Source organism: Pelecanus crispus, chromosome 1 (assembly GCF_030463565.1).
Source record: "Pelecanus crispus isolate bPelCri1 chromosome 1, bPelCri1.pri, whole genome shotgun sequence".
Classification (NCBI taxonomy): domain Eukaryota; kingdom Metazoa; phylum Chordata; class Aves; order Pelecaniformes; family Pelecanidae; genus Pelecanus; species Pelecanus crispus.
This window is the reverse complement of record NC_134643.1, coordinates 151,201,901-151,217,549: the sequence shown is the minus strand read 5'-3', so window position 1 is coordinate 151,217,549 and position 15,649 is coordinate 151,201,901. Positions and strand designations below refer to the sequence as shown.

Below are 15,649 nucleotides of genomic sequence, written 5' to 3'. Positions count from 1 at the left end.
CCTCACTACAGATAAAGGGGCTACACACACCCTTGACTTCTTCATGAAGCTGCAGGTCACAGCTTCATTTACGTACATCACGGTGTCTAGAAAAGACAGTATACAGTATCTGTGTGTGAATTGCCAGTATAGCCCACTCCCCATACAGAAGATTTTGTCCACTGCGCCTGCAAGTGGAGACCTTTGGAAAAAGCTCAAAGTCTGCCAGACCGCACTCAAATCCTGTCAGTGAGGGCCTACCCTACCCAGTCCTTGTCAGACAGACATCAGCACTATGAAACTGCTCTTGAAGAGAACATTTTACCCTGCTCGGTATAAATCTGCTTCTCTGCATGCCCGCCATCAATACCTACATTTGAGTGTCCATTTCTTCACACCTCAGTGACCATCTCCAGATAGGGCACCATACAGCTAATTCCTCAGCTGCACAGCCAACGAATAAATCATGTCTGACCATACTTGCAAGGGTATGTGGAAGAAGAGTGTCCACTCCTTTGAGAGTATGTGATCAAAGGATCCATAAACAGGAACACAGACAAACCTGACCAACACATGATGGGGGAGATCAGGATGAGAACAAACCTGGTCAGTCACACTAATTGGTAAGGATGTGTGGAGCGTGGGAATGCTTATTTTACTAGATAGGAGGATAAAGGAAAGGAGGGATACAAACACACAGAGCCCTGAAACCTGAGGAACTAGCGTTAACAAACACAATAACCAGAAATAAAGCTGCTCAGTCACAGTAACTGATGGGCTAGCAAGAACCTGAAGGCAAATCAGGACTTTGCAACCGATAGGGATGCAAACCTGAGGGTCCAGGGTGTTGGAGGAGGTGGGTGGGACTGTGATGAGGGACACACAGGGGAAGGGGAGCAGGGAGGGACAGTGGGGGCAGACACAAAAGGGCATAAACAGGGCTGGTCACGTGTAAAACGGGGCTAGTCAGCATGCTTGTCTGGCTGAGCCCTGCACCTGTTCACTGTAGTCTGTCCTGTCTTCTTACAACTTACTATCTCTCTGCATGATCGCACTCTCTATCCCATATGCATGTGTGCCTCAAGGACTGAGTGCCAGCTACCGGTGAGATCTGTGTGGGTGTGAGTGAAAATTGGTGCCAGCTTACTGGCACAAGTAGGGTCTCAGCATCAGCTACTGGAGCAGGTGGGGGTCTTTAGCCCCTAGCCACTGGGGTGGGAACGGTGTGTGGGACTGGCCGTGTCACTGTCCTCTGTCTGTCCATGTCCATGTGTGTGTCTCTGGGACACGTGTGCAGCTTTGCCACTGGTTGAACCTGCAAAGGGGAAAGAGGCAGCCACATCACTGTTCCTGGGTCCCTGGGGCAGGCTCCAGTGTCTGGGCAGCAAGGTCCTAGGCCAGGGTGGCCTCAGGAGTTGGCCATACTCTTAACATCCTTTAATGATACCGTTAACAGCCATAAAATATCCCACCACTTTCCTTTCACTCTGCTAAGGTCATATGCAAGCAAGGGGACCAACAGGCTCCCAGGTAGCTGGCCATGCTCCCGTATCAGCCATTTTGCAGTGTATTTTCATCCTCTAGTAGAATCACAGAATCATAGAATGCTTTGGGTTGGAAGGGACCTTGAGAGATCATCGAGCCCAACCCCCCTGCAGTAAGCAGGGATTGAACCTGTGAACTTGGCGTTATTAGCACCTGTAATATGGTCCATCATACAGCAGGTCTGTGCTATTAAATTAAGTCACTTTATTGCAGTGACAGAGGCAACATGACTGTTCCCTGGGTACCATCAGCCTAAATCCCTAATCTCTCCTATTGGTGTTGGTGACTCATTGTACTGTAGATCCACATCTGCAACTGAAATGGCCTCCTTTGTTCCAAAACAAAACATTCCAAAGGCAGATAGGCTCTACCCCACTTAGAATCATAGAATGCTTTGGGCTGGAAGGGACCTTTAGAGGTCATCCAGCCCAACCCCCCTGCAGTGAGCAGGGACAGCTTTAACCAGATCAGGTTGCTCAGAGCCCCGTCCAACCTGACCTTGAATGTTTCCAGGGATGGGGCCTCTACCACCTCTCTGGGCAACCTGTTCCAGTGCTTCACCACTTGGGTAACTCCAGTCACCTGAGTGCCACAGACTGGAGCCTGGTCAGTGACTCTGCAAGGAAGCAGCAGCCCCCAGTATCACAGGAAGGAAGGTGCCTGATTTGCACTACAAAAACTCCGTTTCCTTCCAGTTTTTGTCCAGCCAGTTCTCCCCCAGGAATCCCCTGTCCTCTGCAGGAGCATAGAGGAAGAGCAACTCATTCAGGCCAACCCAAATCCCACCTGGCCCCCATACACAAGTATTTCATGCATTTGATTTCTTCCTTCTATGCACAGCACTTCATAATCCATTGACTCTTGCATTGCTCAGGTCAGTCAGCCCTTCTCCTATCAGCTTCACTTTGGACATGGACCCTCTTCTCTAGTTTACTTTTACGGGTGCTTCTAAGTCAATGTGATGAAACTGATGAAAAACTTGAGAAGCAGCAGAACCAGGAAGGACACGTGCAAGAGTCTTACTCAAAAAGTTTCTCCAGTTTAGGAGGGACCTTCACACTTTGCACACAGCTTTACCTTCACCTCCTTTAAGAGGTCATCTTAGTTTACTTATAAAAGAACATTACAAAGGAAGGGACAGCATCAAAAGCTGTACTAAAGCAAACCTGCCTCATCCGTTAATTACTAGGTCAAAGCATTAGAATGGTTTCATCATTTGTGGTTGGCAAATCACATTTGTCCCACAAATGTCAAACATATCAGAAAAAAAAATCAGGAAAATTACTACTTGGAAATTATAGAAAGAACTTGTTCAAAACTTAGCAGTTCATGAAGCTAAAGGGCATCTTTTCTTCAATATAGTGGTGAAAAACTTCACACAGAAGAATTAAGTCTGTCTTCTAGGAAAAGAAAACACAGCTTCATCTACTTGGTCATCCTTTGATTTCTCTTTTTTTTGGACCTTTGAAACAGCACGCTGGTTTGGGAAGAAACATTAATTGTGTCTTGGCCACAGGTCAAACTTTTCATAAAGAGCGAGAAGGAAGAGCAGCCTCCTACGGCTGCAAGTGTCCTATTTTCATGCATTTTGATTTTGTGCTTTCTTGCATTTTCTTTTCCTACAAGTTGCTGCTGAACAGGGTAACAAAGCTCAGTTGACCGCTGAGACTGAACTACATTGGCACATTTTGCCTCCGCACACTGATAAAATTGTCACAATGAAGCAAGAAGGTGTACTCCTATCTTGGACTTTATTTTCAGAAGTGCTGTACCCTGTCCTTACTAAGGCTTATCATTGGTAGTGAGTATATGCAAGTGCCCAATGAGGATTAAGTTACTCTTCACTTAACACCGACCCTAGAGGGAGAGAATCCTAGAGGATTTTGTATTATATCATGTGATTGACTCTACATCCTCCAACAAACTTTTCAAAATGCGTCTTCTGAAACCTTTTTCAGGTCATGATGCCAGTGCACAACACCCAAACTCACTGGAGAGAGCTGATCAAGGATGACCACAGTAAGGAACCAACCAAGACAATTCTGCTCTGTGTTTCTGTGAGATCTTTGCACAATCTCACTCGCCAGCCATCAGATGACTAAATGCAAAGCTGAAGAACAGTGCCTTGCAGATATACCATCCACATTCACATTTGAGACAAACACGTGAAACAGCAGAATCTTTTCCAAGTTCAAGGAGCATCAATTCACAAATAGCGTGTCACATTCACAGCTGTGTTGCTTTGCCGCAGTTTTCACTTAAGGTAAGGACATGACTCCACGATAGACTAACTTTTCCACCAATCTCACATCCTTGAACCCCAGTTGAATAAAAGACCATGTCGGCATGTTTTAGTTAATACCGTTTTTAACTATAAGATTCGTCAGGAGATTAACCTTGAAAGGCAAGATCTACAGGAAACTACATATCTGTAAATTTTCTTCAAACTAAAAAGTGAAAATATTTTATCAAGGTGATCTTTGGAAGCCACTGCTTCCCTTTTTTCTAGAAGAGTGCTGCATAGTTTAGTTTTGCACATAGTCTGCTGATAAAAATGCTTGCAGGGGAGGCAAGCACCCTATATATGGTGACCTGAAGACTTCTTTGACTAACATGATGTTCAGGAACAAATGCCATGATTATAATGGTGGAGTCACTACCCTGGAATTGTTCAAAAAACGGGCAGACGTGGCACTCTGGGACATGGTTTAGTGGGCATGGTGGTGTTGGGTTGATCATTGGACTGAAGATCTTAGAGATCCTTTCCAATCTTAATGATTCCTAGTTTTTACTTTCATTAAAAATAATCCAGCCACCAAGCCAGGAAACATGAAATTGCTACTCTACCCTTAATTGGTTTAGTGGTGGACTTGGTAATGTTAGGTTAATGGCTGGACTGGATCATCTTAAAGGTCTTTTCCAACCTAAATGATTCTATGATTTGATAAATGGCACATGTCCCCTAAACTCCCTGATGGGACTCAACAACCCTCTCTCCTTATTCACAGGTTGTTTAGCAGCTATTAGGTGGTATCAGGAATTTACCCAGGCAACAAAGAGTAATTTTGAACAATGGAAGGGATTTTTGTCTGTCTTCCGCAATTTCATAATGGTAAAGCTTTATAATAAATCAAACCATCATCTTTGGTTTTACACAGAAGTAATATATGAAGAAGGGAAAGGAGCACTAGCAATCCACTCCTCATTTGCAAGGTTGAGTCCTTTTCCTTCTCAGACTAGGACTTTGCATCTAAAAGCCAATTAAGAGCAAAACCCATTTTTTGACCACTTGAAACAATGTTTTTCCAAGAATGACAACTGGCTACTTGGAAATGCTGTAAGTCAGCCCATAGGTGACAAGCATTTCACACTGTAAAAGGGTGTCCGAGACTCTTCTGTTAGGATGAGAAAGCAAAGAAGGAGGCTTAAAAAACTTCTTTTATGTGGTTCACTAATTAACAACTTAAACTGCTTCCTTACGTAAAGGATACTTCCTTTTTGCTTTTCTTGTAAGAAAAACTCTGACATTCTTTTTATTTCCTAAGCCAGTTATAAAACTTCTCCATGTTATAATAGTTCACATGCTCCTGAAATGGGGTTTGAAATTCAAGAACGGCAACTGAACTCTGTCTCAGTCCTTGGGCTTGTGGCATTTGGGCATGACTCCTCCATCACATCTCCTGAAAAGCTGACTACAGAACGTCTTTGATCAAGCTGGATGCCTACAGGGCTCCGGTGTTACCATGGCGAAGGACAGCAGACGACCACATGAGCACTTCTGTACCAGATTCTCCACTCTCTACCTCAGAAGAATTCAATTCAGCAGCAAAGATAAAAGAGGTTGCTTAAGGGTTTTGGGTTTTGCATCTTTTTTAAGACTCAAAAAAGACTTGGCTTTTTTCATAAGCAGACAGAGAAAATCTGGAGGACAGGGCACAGGCCTGACTTCTGGAATCTCCAGTGAGACACAGGATCAGGACAGGAGCATTTATCACACGAGATCTTCAGCACAAAATAGAGGCCTTTAAAGCTCATGGATTTCAAAACTCCAACATTGTAACAACAAAGAGGTAGTTTCACCACTACTTTGAAATATTAAGTATGTTTCAAGTATGAAAACTGATTTCATGACCCCAGTTAAATTTACAGAAGTGGGAATAGAAGTCAAATGTACACACTAAAACCAAAAATGAATCAACTCTGAATTGTAAAATGTTAAATATTCACATATACCTATCCTAAAAATTAGTGAAGAGATGGTGTGACATCACCTTCCACTGGATTTTAAAGTAAAAATATTAGTGCTTTGGCACAACTAAATCTTATTTTCTTACTTTGAAAAACTAGTGCATACACTGTGTAGAAAACACATAATACCTGCCTGAACGCCACTTGACTTCAACAAGTTATTCAAACAGGCTACTCTGGAGGCACAGTGTTTCGTGATCAAGCCTTGTAAAATGACCTAATTTTCTCAGAGACAATATATTACATGAGTCTCATCATTCTCTTCTACTCACATTCAGGTACTTGAAGACATCTGTCCCTTCCACTTCCTCAAAAGCAATTTTTTTCCCCAGGTGTCCAAGAACAAATTTACCATTACTGACAACAGTAGCATTAGGAACAACTACATAAACAAAGTGTGCTTAACCGCCACCATTAACATGTTGTGTAGACTTGCTCTGAGTTTACTACAGATCACGTTCTACCTATGGCAATGCACCTACTATAGCCACATATTGGTGGAGCTGCACCAGGAGTGTTTGGTCAACAGCTATAAATTGCAGAAACATTTCTTAGCAGAGCCGTTGCAAAGTTCATCCCATGTAATAGCTGCATTACCATTAAAAAATACATATTATTTTTTTCTGTGGCAGAACTTTTATTTGGAGGGAAATTATAACTTTTGCATTTACATGGCACAAATTATATACAGTACACTTTCCATGATAAGAATTATGATGCTGTTCACAGAAAGGTATCAAATTTGAGATAAATAATGCATAAGCTAAAATATACAAACCAGGGGTGGAGGTGAAACTATTGGCCATTTTTATTATCTATAGAAGAATTTCAAGGAATAATGTTAATTCAATGTTCAAAAATTTTTAACAAACTTCTACTAAAGTTAGTTGAAATATTTATAATACTATTCAGTTGTTGCACAGTATTTCCAATATACAATCAAGAAGATGCACAGAACACAACACTTAATATGAAAAAAACCTATTGCACCCACAATTTAAAGGTTTCACTGCCTTTTGGATGCTGCACTACCATATTTATAGAAACATTTACAACACTTCAGTAAACACAAAGGTTCTAAATGTAGTGCAGCATTATGGGGGACCACTTTCAGCTCTCAAAATAAATGTTAAATGCCCATATACTGTGCCATTTATTCTAAGCTGATGGTTTAAGCTGTAACCCTTAATTCCTACTGTGAGTAGCAAACACACTTTCCCCATGTTCAGAAGATTACCATCCCTCTAATTACTCTATATTCTGAGACCTAAACTGTCCTTGGCTTCATTGTCATTTTGGCATTTTGCCTCAGTGCTTGTAACAACTATCCCTTATATTGTTTTTTCAATGTCCTGTTAAGTAGTCCTGCGTAGAATCTGAAGCAAAAGAATCTGCATCTTCATTATCAGAATCATCACTACTGTCATCAGCTGCTGGCTCTCCTGTCAGCGCTATCCGGGCATAATCGTCAGTGTCTATAGACTTGCAGAAGTGAATGGCATACTTCAGTTTTTCCTCTAGTACTTGCTTACAGGAATACCTGGGCAGCTTCAGGAGAAAGAAGCAAGTGTATGACTCAGGAAGGAAGTGGTCTGGAGGATTGTACTTATCCAAAACCTGTTGAAAACAAAAAGCATAGTATTTTTGATTCACTGTCCAAAACACAAATAAATATCAGCGTAATACTTGAGAATTTTTTTTAACAGTATGTTAGTTCAGTTGGTTAGAGCGTGGTTAGATTTCTGATTCTGATGCTGTAGTTTCTTAAAAGAACAATTAAAAGACCAAATCCATTTTCCCTACACTAAGTAAATAAAGCCAGACATATGTGAGCTTCTTTGATTACGAATATGTGGTTGGGAACAATCTAAAAAAAGATTATATTACTTCAGCAAATACCAAAATATGATTTGAAGATTGTGGAGTTTTAATTTAGTTGAAATGATTACTGAGCTGAATGAAATGCTAAATAAATGCCAGCAAAACCAGCTGATGACTGATAGTGGAAAACTATCAAAATCCAGAGAAGCACATGGCTGGGAAATGAAGCAAATACCCACTTGCCCAAGTCAAGAGAGAAAAATATTTATACACATTATAGGTCTCTGCTGCACTGTCAAATCTACAATGTAATGTTGCATAAACAGTTTAATGAAATCAGCCTGTTCTCTTGTTATGTCATGCTACTACTACTCCACTACCAGCTTTGTAAAACAAAAATCTCACACCCCATCCCACACACCTTACCTGAATAACAAAGTCCCTCCCTCTGAAGTCTGCAATAGTCCTGGGCAGCCTTGTTCTGCCCCACACAAAACGCAGGAAGAGAGATCGCTCTGTATTGGAGAAGGATTCCATCACTTCCCAGAACCACTGTATCAAGGAAGCAGTTGGTTCAATGCCTTTATATGTTGCTACAGATTTCAGAAGATGAAGTGGAATATCTGGGCTTCCACATACCTGAAAAATAAAATACAGTGATAGGCTACGAAAGTCTGATCAAATCAATTACAGGCCATTTGTTCCCTCCATTCTTTTAAAATATTTAATCAGCTTTTATACTGACAAAATGAACATTCAAATATGTGAAGTGCTGTGCATAGTCTCTTATTACAATAATACTAAATACACATTTTCCCATCAGGGGACAATAATGAACCTTCTTTCATATTCCTGAATCACATGAAGAATTAAACACTTTACTTGGGATTAATATCTCCAACTCACCTCCCAGATCCCTGTTTTGTGGGATTTTTGGCTTTGTTTGTTTCTTCCAGAAATAATTCATTACATCACTGCTCAGCTACATCAAAATAACCTTATTAACACCAAGAGGGCAATTAAACATTTTCTATGGACAAAATGTTTGCAATCACAGAGCAAGCATTGTAAATAATATATTAAATATGGGTTTTGGGTTACAAAGATGTAAGTGAAGAATCTCACTGTAAGTGAAGAATCTCACTCCAAGTTAGTCTGACAGACATAGCAAAACAGAAATTGATACCATAGTTTCCAGTTCGTATCCTGTAAATAGTGAAAGTAGAGGAACTGGAACAACACGGGCCATCCCCTCACGAACTGCTGCAACTTGTTCGTCAAATTCATGAAGTCTGCAGAGACACATTTTCAGAGTTTCTATGAATGCCATTTCTAGCAATTATTTCTAGCAATTATTGTAATATCAAGGAAACTTTAACCATTCTCCTCAAGTCTCCAGCTATATGCCAAGGAACACTAATAAACATTTATCACACAAGATACTTGACTTATACCAGTTTCTACACCAATTCGTACTGCACAGCAAGCTCAGTATGGAGAGATTCCTCCCAATGTTTAGGAAATTTTATTTCCAGTATTATTCATGTTCTGTGCCTGGCAAGAACAGACCAATACCCCATTTGGAAAAAACATGCTCTTGGGAAAAGAACAGCTGTGCTTTGAAACTCTGCCCTCAAACATTCCCAACACTAGAGAGACATTACGGTAAAAGAAAAATGGGTCTGAACTAAATCATGATGTCTGAGGACAGGAGTTGCTGTATTTCAAGACAGACACAGATAAGTCTAACACTCTGCTGCTTCTGCTGCCACCCATGATTTGTGTTTTACATTATTTTTCCTGTCAAATAATTTCTGAGATGTTTTACAGAGCTCTCCAGAGCAGAGATTTGCATCATTGACAAGTCCTGTCCTCAGGCTTGTTATCACTGAAATAAACAAAGACGTCAGGACAAATATGGTCTTATGCATCCACTTTTTCACATGGATTCTATTCAGGTGCTAGCTTTTCTCTCAAGGGCTTCACATAATTAAAAAATTTGGTACTTAATCTAAACATATAAATGTTTCTCCCAAAGGCCTTGTAACTGCAAAATGCTTTAGAATTGCTCATGTCCTTTGAGGATAGCCAGAATTGGCAAGAGAACAAACCCTTTTCTTCAAAGGAATGTAACATTTTATATAGACATATCATTTATCCATTCCAAATGAAATTTCCCTCTGCTGCCAAAAATAGGTCTAAATATTGGTTCATAACCATTTATAGGAAAAAAAAACCCACCACCACACAAAGACTGTAATTCAAGTAGTTGTTGGCAGACACTGTAACTACAAACTAATAAGCAAGTATATAGTGATGACACAGTCTTGCTCAAGCACTCTCTAAAACAGTTAACTATGGTGGAGAGAATAAAACAATTATAGTCAGTTCCTCATCCAAATTACCTAAATTTCCATAGTTCAATAGGCACTAGGCCCACTGCTTCACATAACAAGATGACTACAGTTGCTTCTTAGATAGATGTACTTGTGTAGATCAGCTATCTAGGTATTTAAGTAACTAAAGGTCTGTCTTCTCAAAAAACGAACAATTATTTCCCACTGATTTCAGTGCAATGTCCAGCTTTTGGCACCTGTGGGTGAATTTACTTGTCTGCACATAGGTGTCAGACTTACTTTATGATGTCCATGGAATGAACATTTTGATTTGTGTATTCCAGCTAAGATAAGAATATAATAAGAATTCATCTGGGACTGCTCTTGACTACAACTGATGATACTAAAGACTGTGGGAGCAGTAGTACTACATCTAAGCTCTCTTCACAAAGAACTTAATGATCAAGCCTACTACTTTATCCCACAGGAAGAACTAGATGGATGGGGCATCTCTTCACCTGTAAAACTGGCTGCCAAAACTGCTCTGTCAGGACAGCTATTAAAATCTAGAGCCATACCTGCTAGTTTATTTTGTTTCCTAAAAATTAAGTTTCGTCTTCTCTCCTTGGAGAGATTAAAAGAAATCAGAAAATCAACACTGTGATCACATGAAAATATTAAAATACTTGTACATAAGAGGCTGAAGTAGTATATTGTTTAAAAGCTTTTACATATCTTTTAAAACAAAATCCTTATACATGTCAATAGTTTGAATGACTTATTCAACAAACCTGTAGTTTATTGCCAGCCTCACATATTCAGCTCTATTATCCAATGTAATATGGGTGTACTTGGAACTCAGCTGAATATCTTGACCACTTGCATTAGGCACAGTGAATGGCAAGCTCATAGCTTCAAACTCTTCTGAAGTAGCTTCGTTGTCTCGAATGTACATAAGCCCAGGAATAAAATCTTTATCAACCTTTTGAAAATAACAATCCCGAGTTAAAGTCAGTTTACTAGAACTATACAACAGCATCTCTTGCATACCAAAAGCAGCACATCGTGTGTCATCTACCAAAAGCATTGTCAAACGTCTGACCATCTAACTGAATTTCAAAGCCATAAAATGCCTTAGTGTTTCTCACAAAATCTCATTATGCTGGGATGGGGGTGTGTGTGTGTGTGTGTGTGTGTGCATGTGTTCTAGATTTTAGTCCTTTTGGGGAGCATTTGCCAAGAAACTGTATTATATTAAAAAAATGGATTTAAAGCTTAAAAACATAATCATGTCTACAAAGTCCAATGCTGGTTTTGGTACAAAAGGAATCACCTTACTGACAAGCAATGACTCAATGCTTTTACACTAAGTACGTTTCTACATGACAGTATTTGAGAAGGAACTCTTCTTTGTAACGAAGACCTAACTCTTACCCCACATTTACTGAACTCAGTAAACAGAAGTTGAAAGTTTGTGATGTTCAGTATGCGGGCACAAACTGTTTTCAGTAGTAGTTTGAACTGATTTTCTTTTACTTCAAAACAGTTTAGGCTTGTGCACCAAATCAGTTACTGCATCTTGTCAAAACAGACAGTAACAGCTACAGAAAGGTCTACTGGAAAGCAGGAGTTCAACCACAAACATTTGTCTAGTCAAACCCATGAGAACATTTGAGAATGCTCTAGAATTCAAATAGCTTATTTAACTATTTTTGAATGACTTGTAAATTTACAGTTTTAACAATGAGTACAAGTCATCCTTATATAGTGGCTCAAAATGTCAAATACCAATCAAAATACAAATATATAGAAACCAGGGAAACCAATCACTGGAGAAAAATTTATGCTAGAGTCTGCTTGTCTTCTGTAAGTTATATCCTACTCAGAAACTTCATACTTACCTCACTGAGATCAGCAATTGTTAGATTCATTCCTGCAAGCTGTTTCCACACTGGCTCAGCTAGGTTGAGGCTCAGAGGGCTGCCAGTCCGGATAGCAATGCCCAGAAGTACACCTGTAAGTTTAAACATAATATTTTAAATTTTTTTTTGTTAGATTCCCAATATTCTGATCATGTAATGCAAGTAGAATGTCACAACATTGCTACAAAATTACCAAGAAAACGAAACATGTTCATATGCAAGAGGGACTTGGCAGCAGGATTTAATAGGAAACAATCTCTGTTTGCTCCAGATTCATCTCTTCCATTTGGTGTCACAATTAACAGAGGGGTCAGCCCATTCTGAAGCTCCTCGCACATTTCTGCTATTGATTCACTATAACCTCCACCGCAATCATCCACAGATTCACCTTGGAGAAGAAAAAAGGCTCAAAATTAAATGTTCTTTTAAAAATAAATGAAGTATTGAAATAAACTGTACTTCCTTCCACAGGGATGACTCAGTAAACAAAAGTTCACCAGAAGCTACACTGTCATATCTGTTCATATGAAAACCCTTTATGTTTTGCTTTGTATTTGGATATTTCCAGTTCATTGTAAATCATATTATTTAGAAGATTATACAATATATCACAGTGTTGAAAATACTATTTTGCCAGAGTGTAACTAACATTTTTGTGTTATACGCTAATCAAAATAAAATAGCAGAGGCAGAAAAAGAAAGTCAAAGCAACGCAATTTCTAAGTAAAATTTTAAAGTAGATATATTTTACGTATCTTAGATAGAATGACCCTTCAATCTCAAGTATTTTTCATCAAAAAGCTCAAAGTGATATGTGAACTATAAAAACAACCCTACCAGTAAAACCAGCTAGCCAGGATTATTTACCAGTTCGGAAAGCTGAAAAACAGGTTTACGTTTCGCAGAACATTTGTTGTAAGCAGAAGAGTTGCTCCCAGAATTTGAGGACAATTACAGACACATTCCCATTAATCCTGAGATTTTTTTTACAAAATCATTTAAAAAAGTTTCTTGCTTCCTAACATTTTAAGCACCTTCCTCTACCTACACACATACATTGTTTTCCTATATGCCTCCCTTCCTTCAGGTCCTCCAAAAAAGTAGATCTGAAGAAAACTGTAAAGTTAAGTGCAAAATATGGGGGGGGGGGTTGGGGATGGAGAATCCTCTTACCAACAAACTTGACTTTCCAAACACGATGAGGAAGCAGAAGGCTATCAGGGCTAAAGGAACTCATTTTAGCACACATCTGCCCAAACACTGACTTTGTACCATCAGGCCCAGCCAGTCCTCCTTTGCTTCTAGAACGTTTTACCTGTTGAGTAAGCACATTATAGAAGCCACTGTAAGAACATATTTCAGCTGGCATCGCTGTGCAGATCAGACCATAACATTAATGTTTATAAAATATTAATGTGTTCAGTGAAACATCTGCAGAGGTCCACAGTGTATCTTGTATATATGCGACATATACAGAAGAACAACCAAATTTCAAATTACAGCACTACAGTATTTTTCAGTACCATCTAATATCCATCCCTAGATATGGGTATCACAGACTCCTATTACATATCCTGATCCTCTCCAGGAAGATGAAAGCACTTAAAATCTCAGACTATTAGGAAACCAGAACTATTTCAGAATCACATGATGGTTGAGGTTTGGAAGGGACCTCTGGACATCATCTGGTCCAACTCCCCTGCTCAAGCAGGGCCACCTGAAGCCAGCTGCCCAGGACCATGTCCAGATGGCTTTCAAGTATCTGCAAGGATAAAGACCCCACCGCCTCCCCGGGCAACCTGTGCCAGTGTGCTCGGTCACCCTCACACTGAAAAAGTGTTTCCTGATGTTCAGAGGGAACCTCCTGTGTTCCAGTTTGTGCCCATTGCCTCTGGTCCTGTCACTGGGCACCACTGAAAAGAGCCCGGCTCCTTCTTCTTTGCACCCTCCCTTCAGGTATGCAAAAATGTATGTTAATGAGATGCCTCCGGAGCTTTCTCTTCTCCAGGCCAAAGAGTCCCAGCTCTCTCAGCCTTTCCTCACAGGAGAGATGTTCCAGTCCCTTACTCATCTTTGTGGCCCTTTGCTGGACTCTCTCCAGTATGTCCGCATCTCTTGTACTGAGGAGCCCAGAACCTGACCCAGCACTCCAGGTGTGACCTCACCAGTGCTGAGTAGAGGGGAAGGATCACCTCCCTTGACCTGCTGGCAACACTACTCCTAATGCAGCTCACGATACGTGTCAGCCTTCTTTGTGGCAAGGGCACGTTGCTGGCTCATGTTCAACTCGGTGCCCACCAGGACCCCCAGGTTCTTTCCTGCCAAGCTGCTTTCCAGCTGGATTACTCCCAGCATGTACTGGTGCATGGGGCTGTTCCTCCCCAGGTGCAGGACTCTGCACTTCTCCTTGCTGAATTTCATGAGGTTTGTGTCAGCCCATTTCTCCAGCCTGTCCAGGTCCGTCTGGACAGCAGCATGACTCTCTGGTGCATCAACCACTCCTCCTGGTTTTGTATCATCAGCAAACTTGCCAAGGGTATGCTCTACTGCATCATGTAGATCATTAATGAAGATGTTGACCAGGACTGGACCCAGTATTGGCCCCTGGGGTACACCGCTAGTTACTGGCCTCCAACTAGATTTCATGCCACTGATCACCACCCTCTGGACCCAGCAATTCAGCCAGTTTTCAGCCCACCTCACTGTCTGCTCATCCTCCCCATACTTTGTCTGTTTGTTTGTGACATAAAAATAGGACATACCTAAACGTTAAGGAGAAAGAGTTACTGGTTCCTGGATAGGCTGCACTGCAACTTCTGCAATAGGTCCTATCTCTGTGACACAGCTGTTTAACTGTCAGTGATTACTACGATTATCACCACTTATAAGCACTGCAAATTCTAGCACCTCTGTAAGAGAAGAAATTTTTCAACTAATGTTTGGCTTTGCACAGACATGAAAAACAGTATCTGGTTATCTAGACATTTCCTTTACATGTCCATAACTTGACCTGACAATGCTGAATGATTGATCTAGGTAATTTCTAGGACCTGACATAGTTATAACTACTTGAGACAATCTTAGTTCAAACACACCTGACCACAATGATGATGATTTTTTTTTTTTTCAAAATGAACTAAAAATTTGGGAGGTTGATTAGGCCTTAGTAATTTTACTGTTAGAGTTGGAAACATGCAAAAACAATAGGTGTATTCATTGCAGCTAGTCAGAATGACTCTTAGCAATTCAGCTGAAAATCCTGTGGGCTTTCTTCCCTAGATAAGGACTTTTACATTTCCCCAACCACCAAGACCTTACTTTTCTTTAATTTCAAAGAGTTCACTGTTCATCTGTGTCTACTCAGCACTGTATCTATTCATCTTTAAAGGAAAATGGAAGGACAGAGGGGTATCAATGATAAAATTTGTTGATGAAGTTTTCTTCCCCTATTTCTGGAGAAGCAACCAATGCCTTAGTAAAGTCATTTTTTCTGGATTACAATCCACTTAGTTAATGCATCCTATCTCTACTCATACATTTGATTGTCAAATTTGGGTAAGTTTTTAGTACATAAGACAGACCAGAGGCTGTGTTGTTGGCCAGAAAACTGCATACATATTATTCTTATAATCATTAATGATAATATTTAAATATGCATCTATGATACTGACTATGAGCCTCTAAAAATGAGCAAGCACTACTAAAATGCGTACGTATACACACACAGAGTGTAACATGGTTTTTACAGAAAAAATGTATTTTAAGATCCATAAGAAGTGGCATGCAAGGAAAATCACA

At 40.2% G+C, this 15,649-nt stretch overlaps 1 protein-coding gene across 4 annotated transcripts in view; it reads right to left on the bottom strand.

Annotated features, from left to right (window-relative positions):
* Positions 1-6,394: 6,394 nt before the first annotated feature.
* Positions 6,395-15,649, bottom strand: part of HERC2 (HECT and RLD domain containing E3 ubiquitin protein ligase 2) — a 122,793-nt gene continuing 113,538 nt past the window's right edge. For all 4 annotated transcript variants that reach the window (XM_075727855.1, XM_075727852.1, XM_075727854.1 and 1 more), the window contains 7 exons: positions 13,025-13,166; positions 12,045-12,239; positions 11,831-11,943; positions 10,721-10,911; positions 8,780-8,885; positions 8,020-8,232; positions 6,395-7,389 (listed from right to left, as the gene is read on the bottom strand). In XM_075727855.1, coding sequence (XP_075583970.1) covers positions 7,117-7,389; positions 8,020-8,232; positions 8,780-8,885; positions 10,721-10,911; positions 11,831-11,943; positions 12,045-12,239; positions 13,025-13,166 — 1,233 coding nt within the window. In that variant the 3' untranslated portion in view covers positions 6,395-7,116. The remainder of the gene's footprint in view (positions 7,390-8,019; positions 8,233-8,779; positions 8,886-10,720; positions 10,912-11,830; positions 11,944-12,044; positions 12,240-13,024; positions 13,167-15,649) is intronic.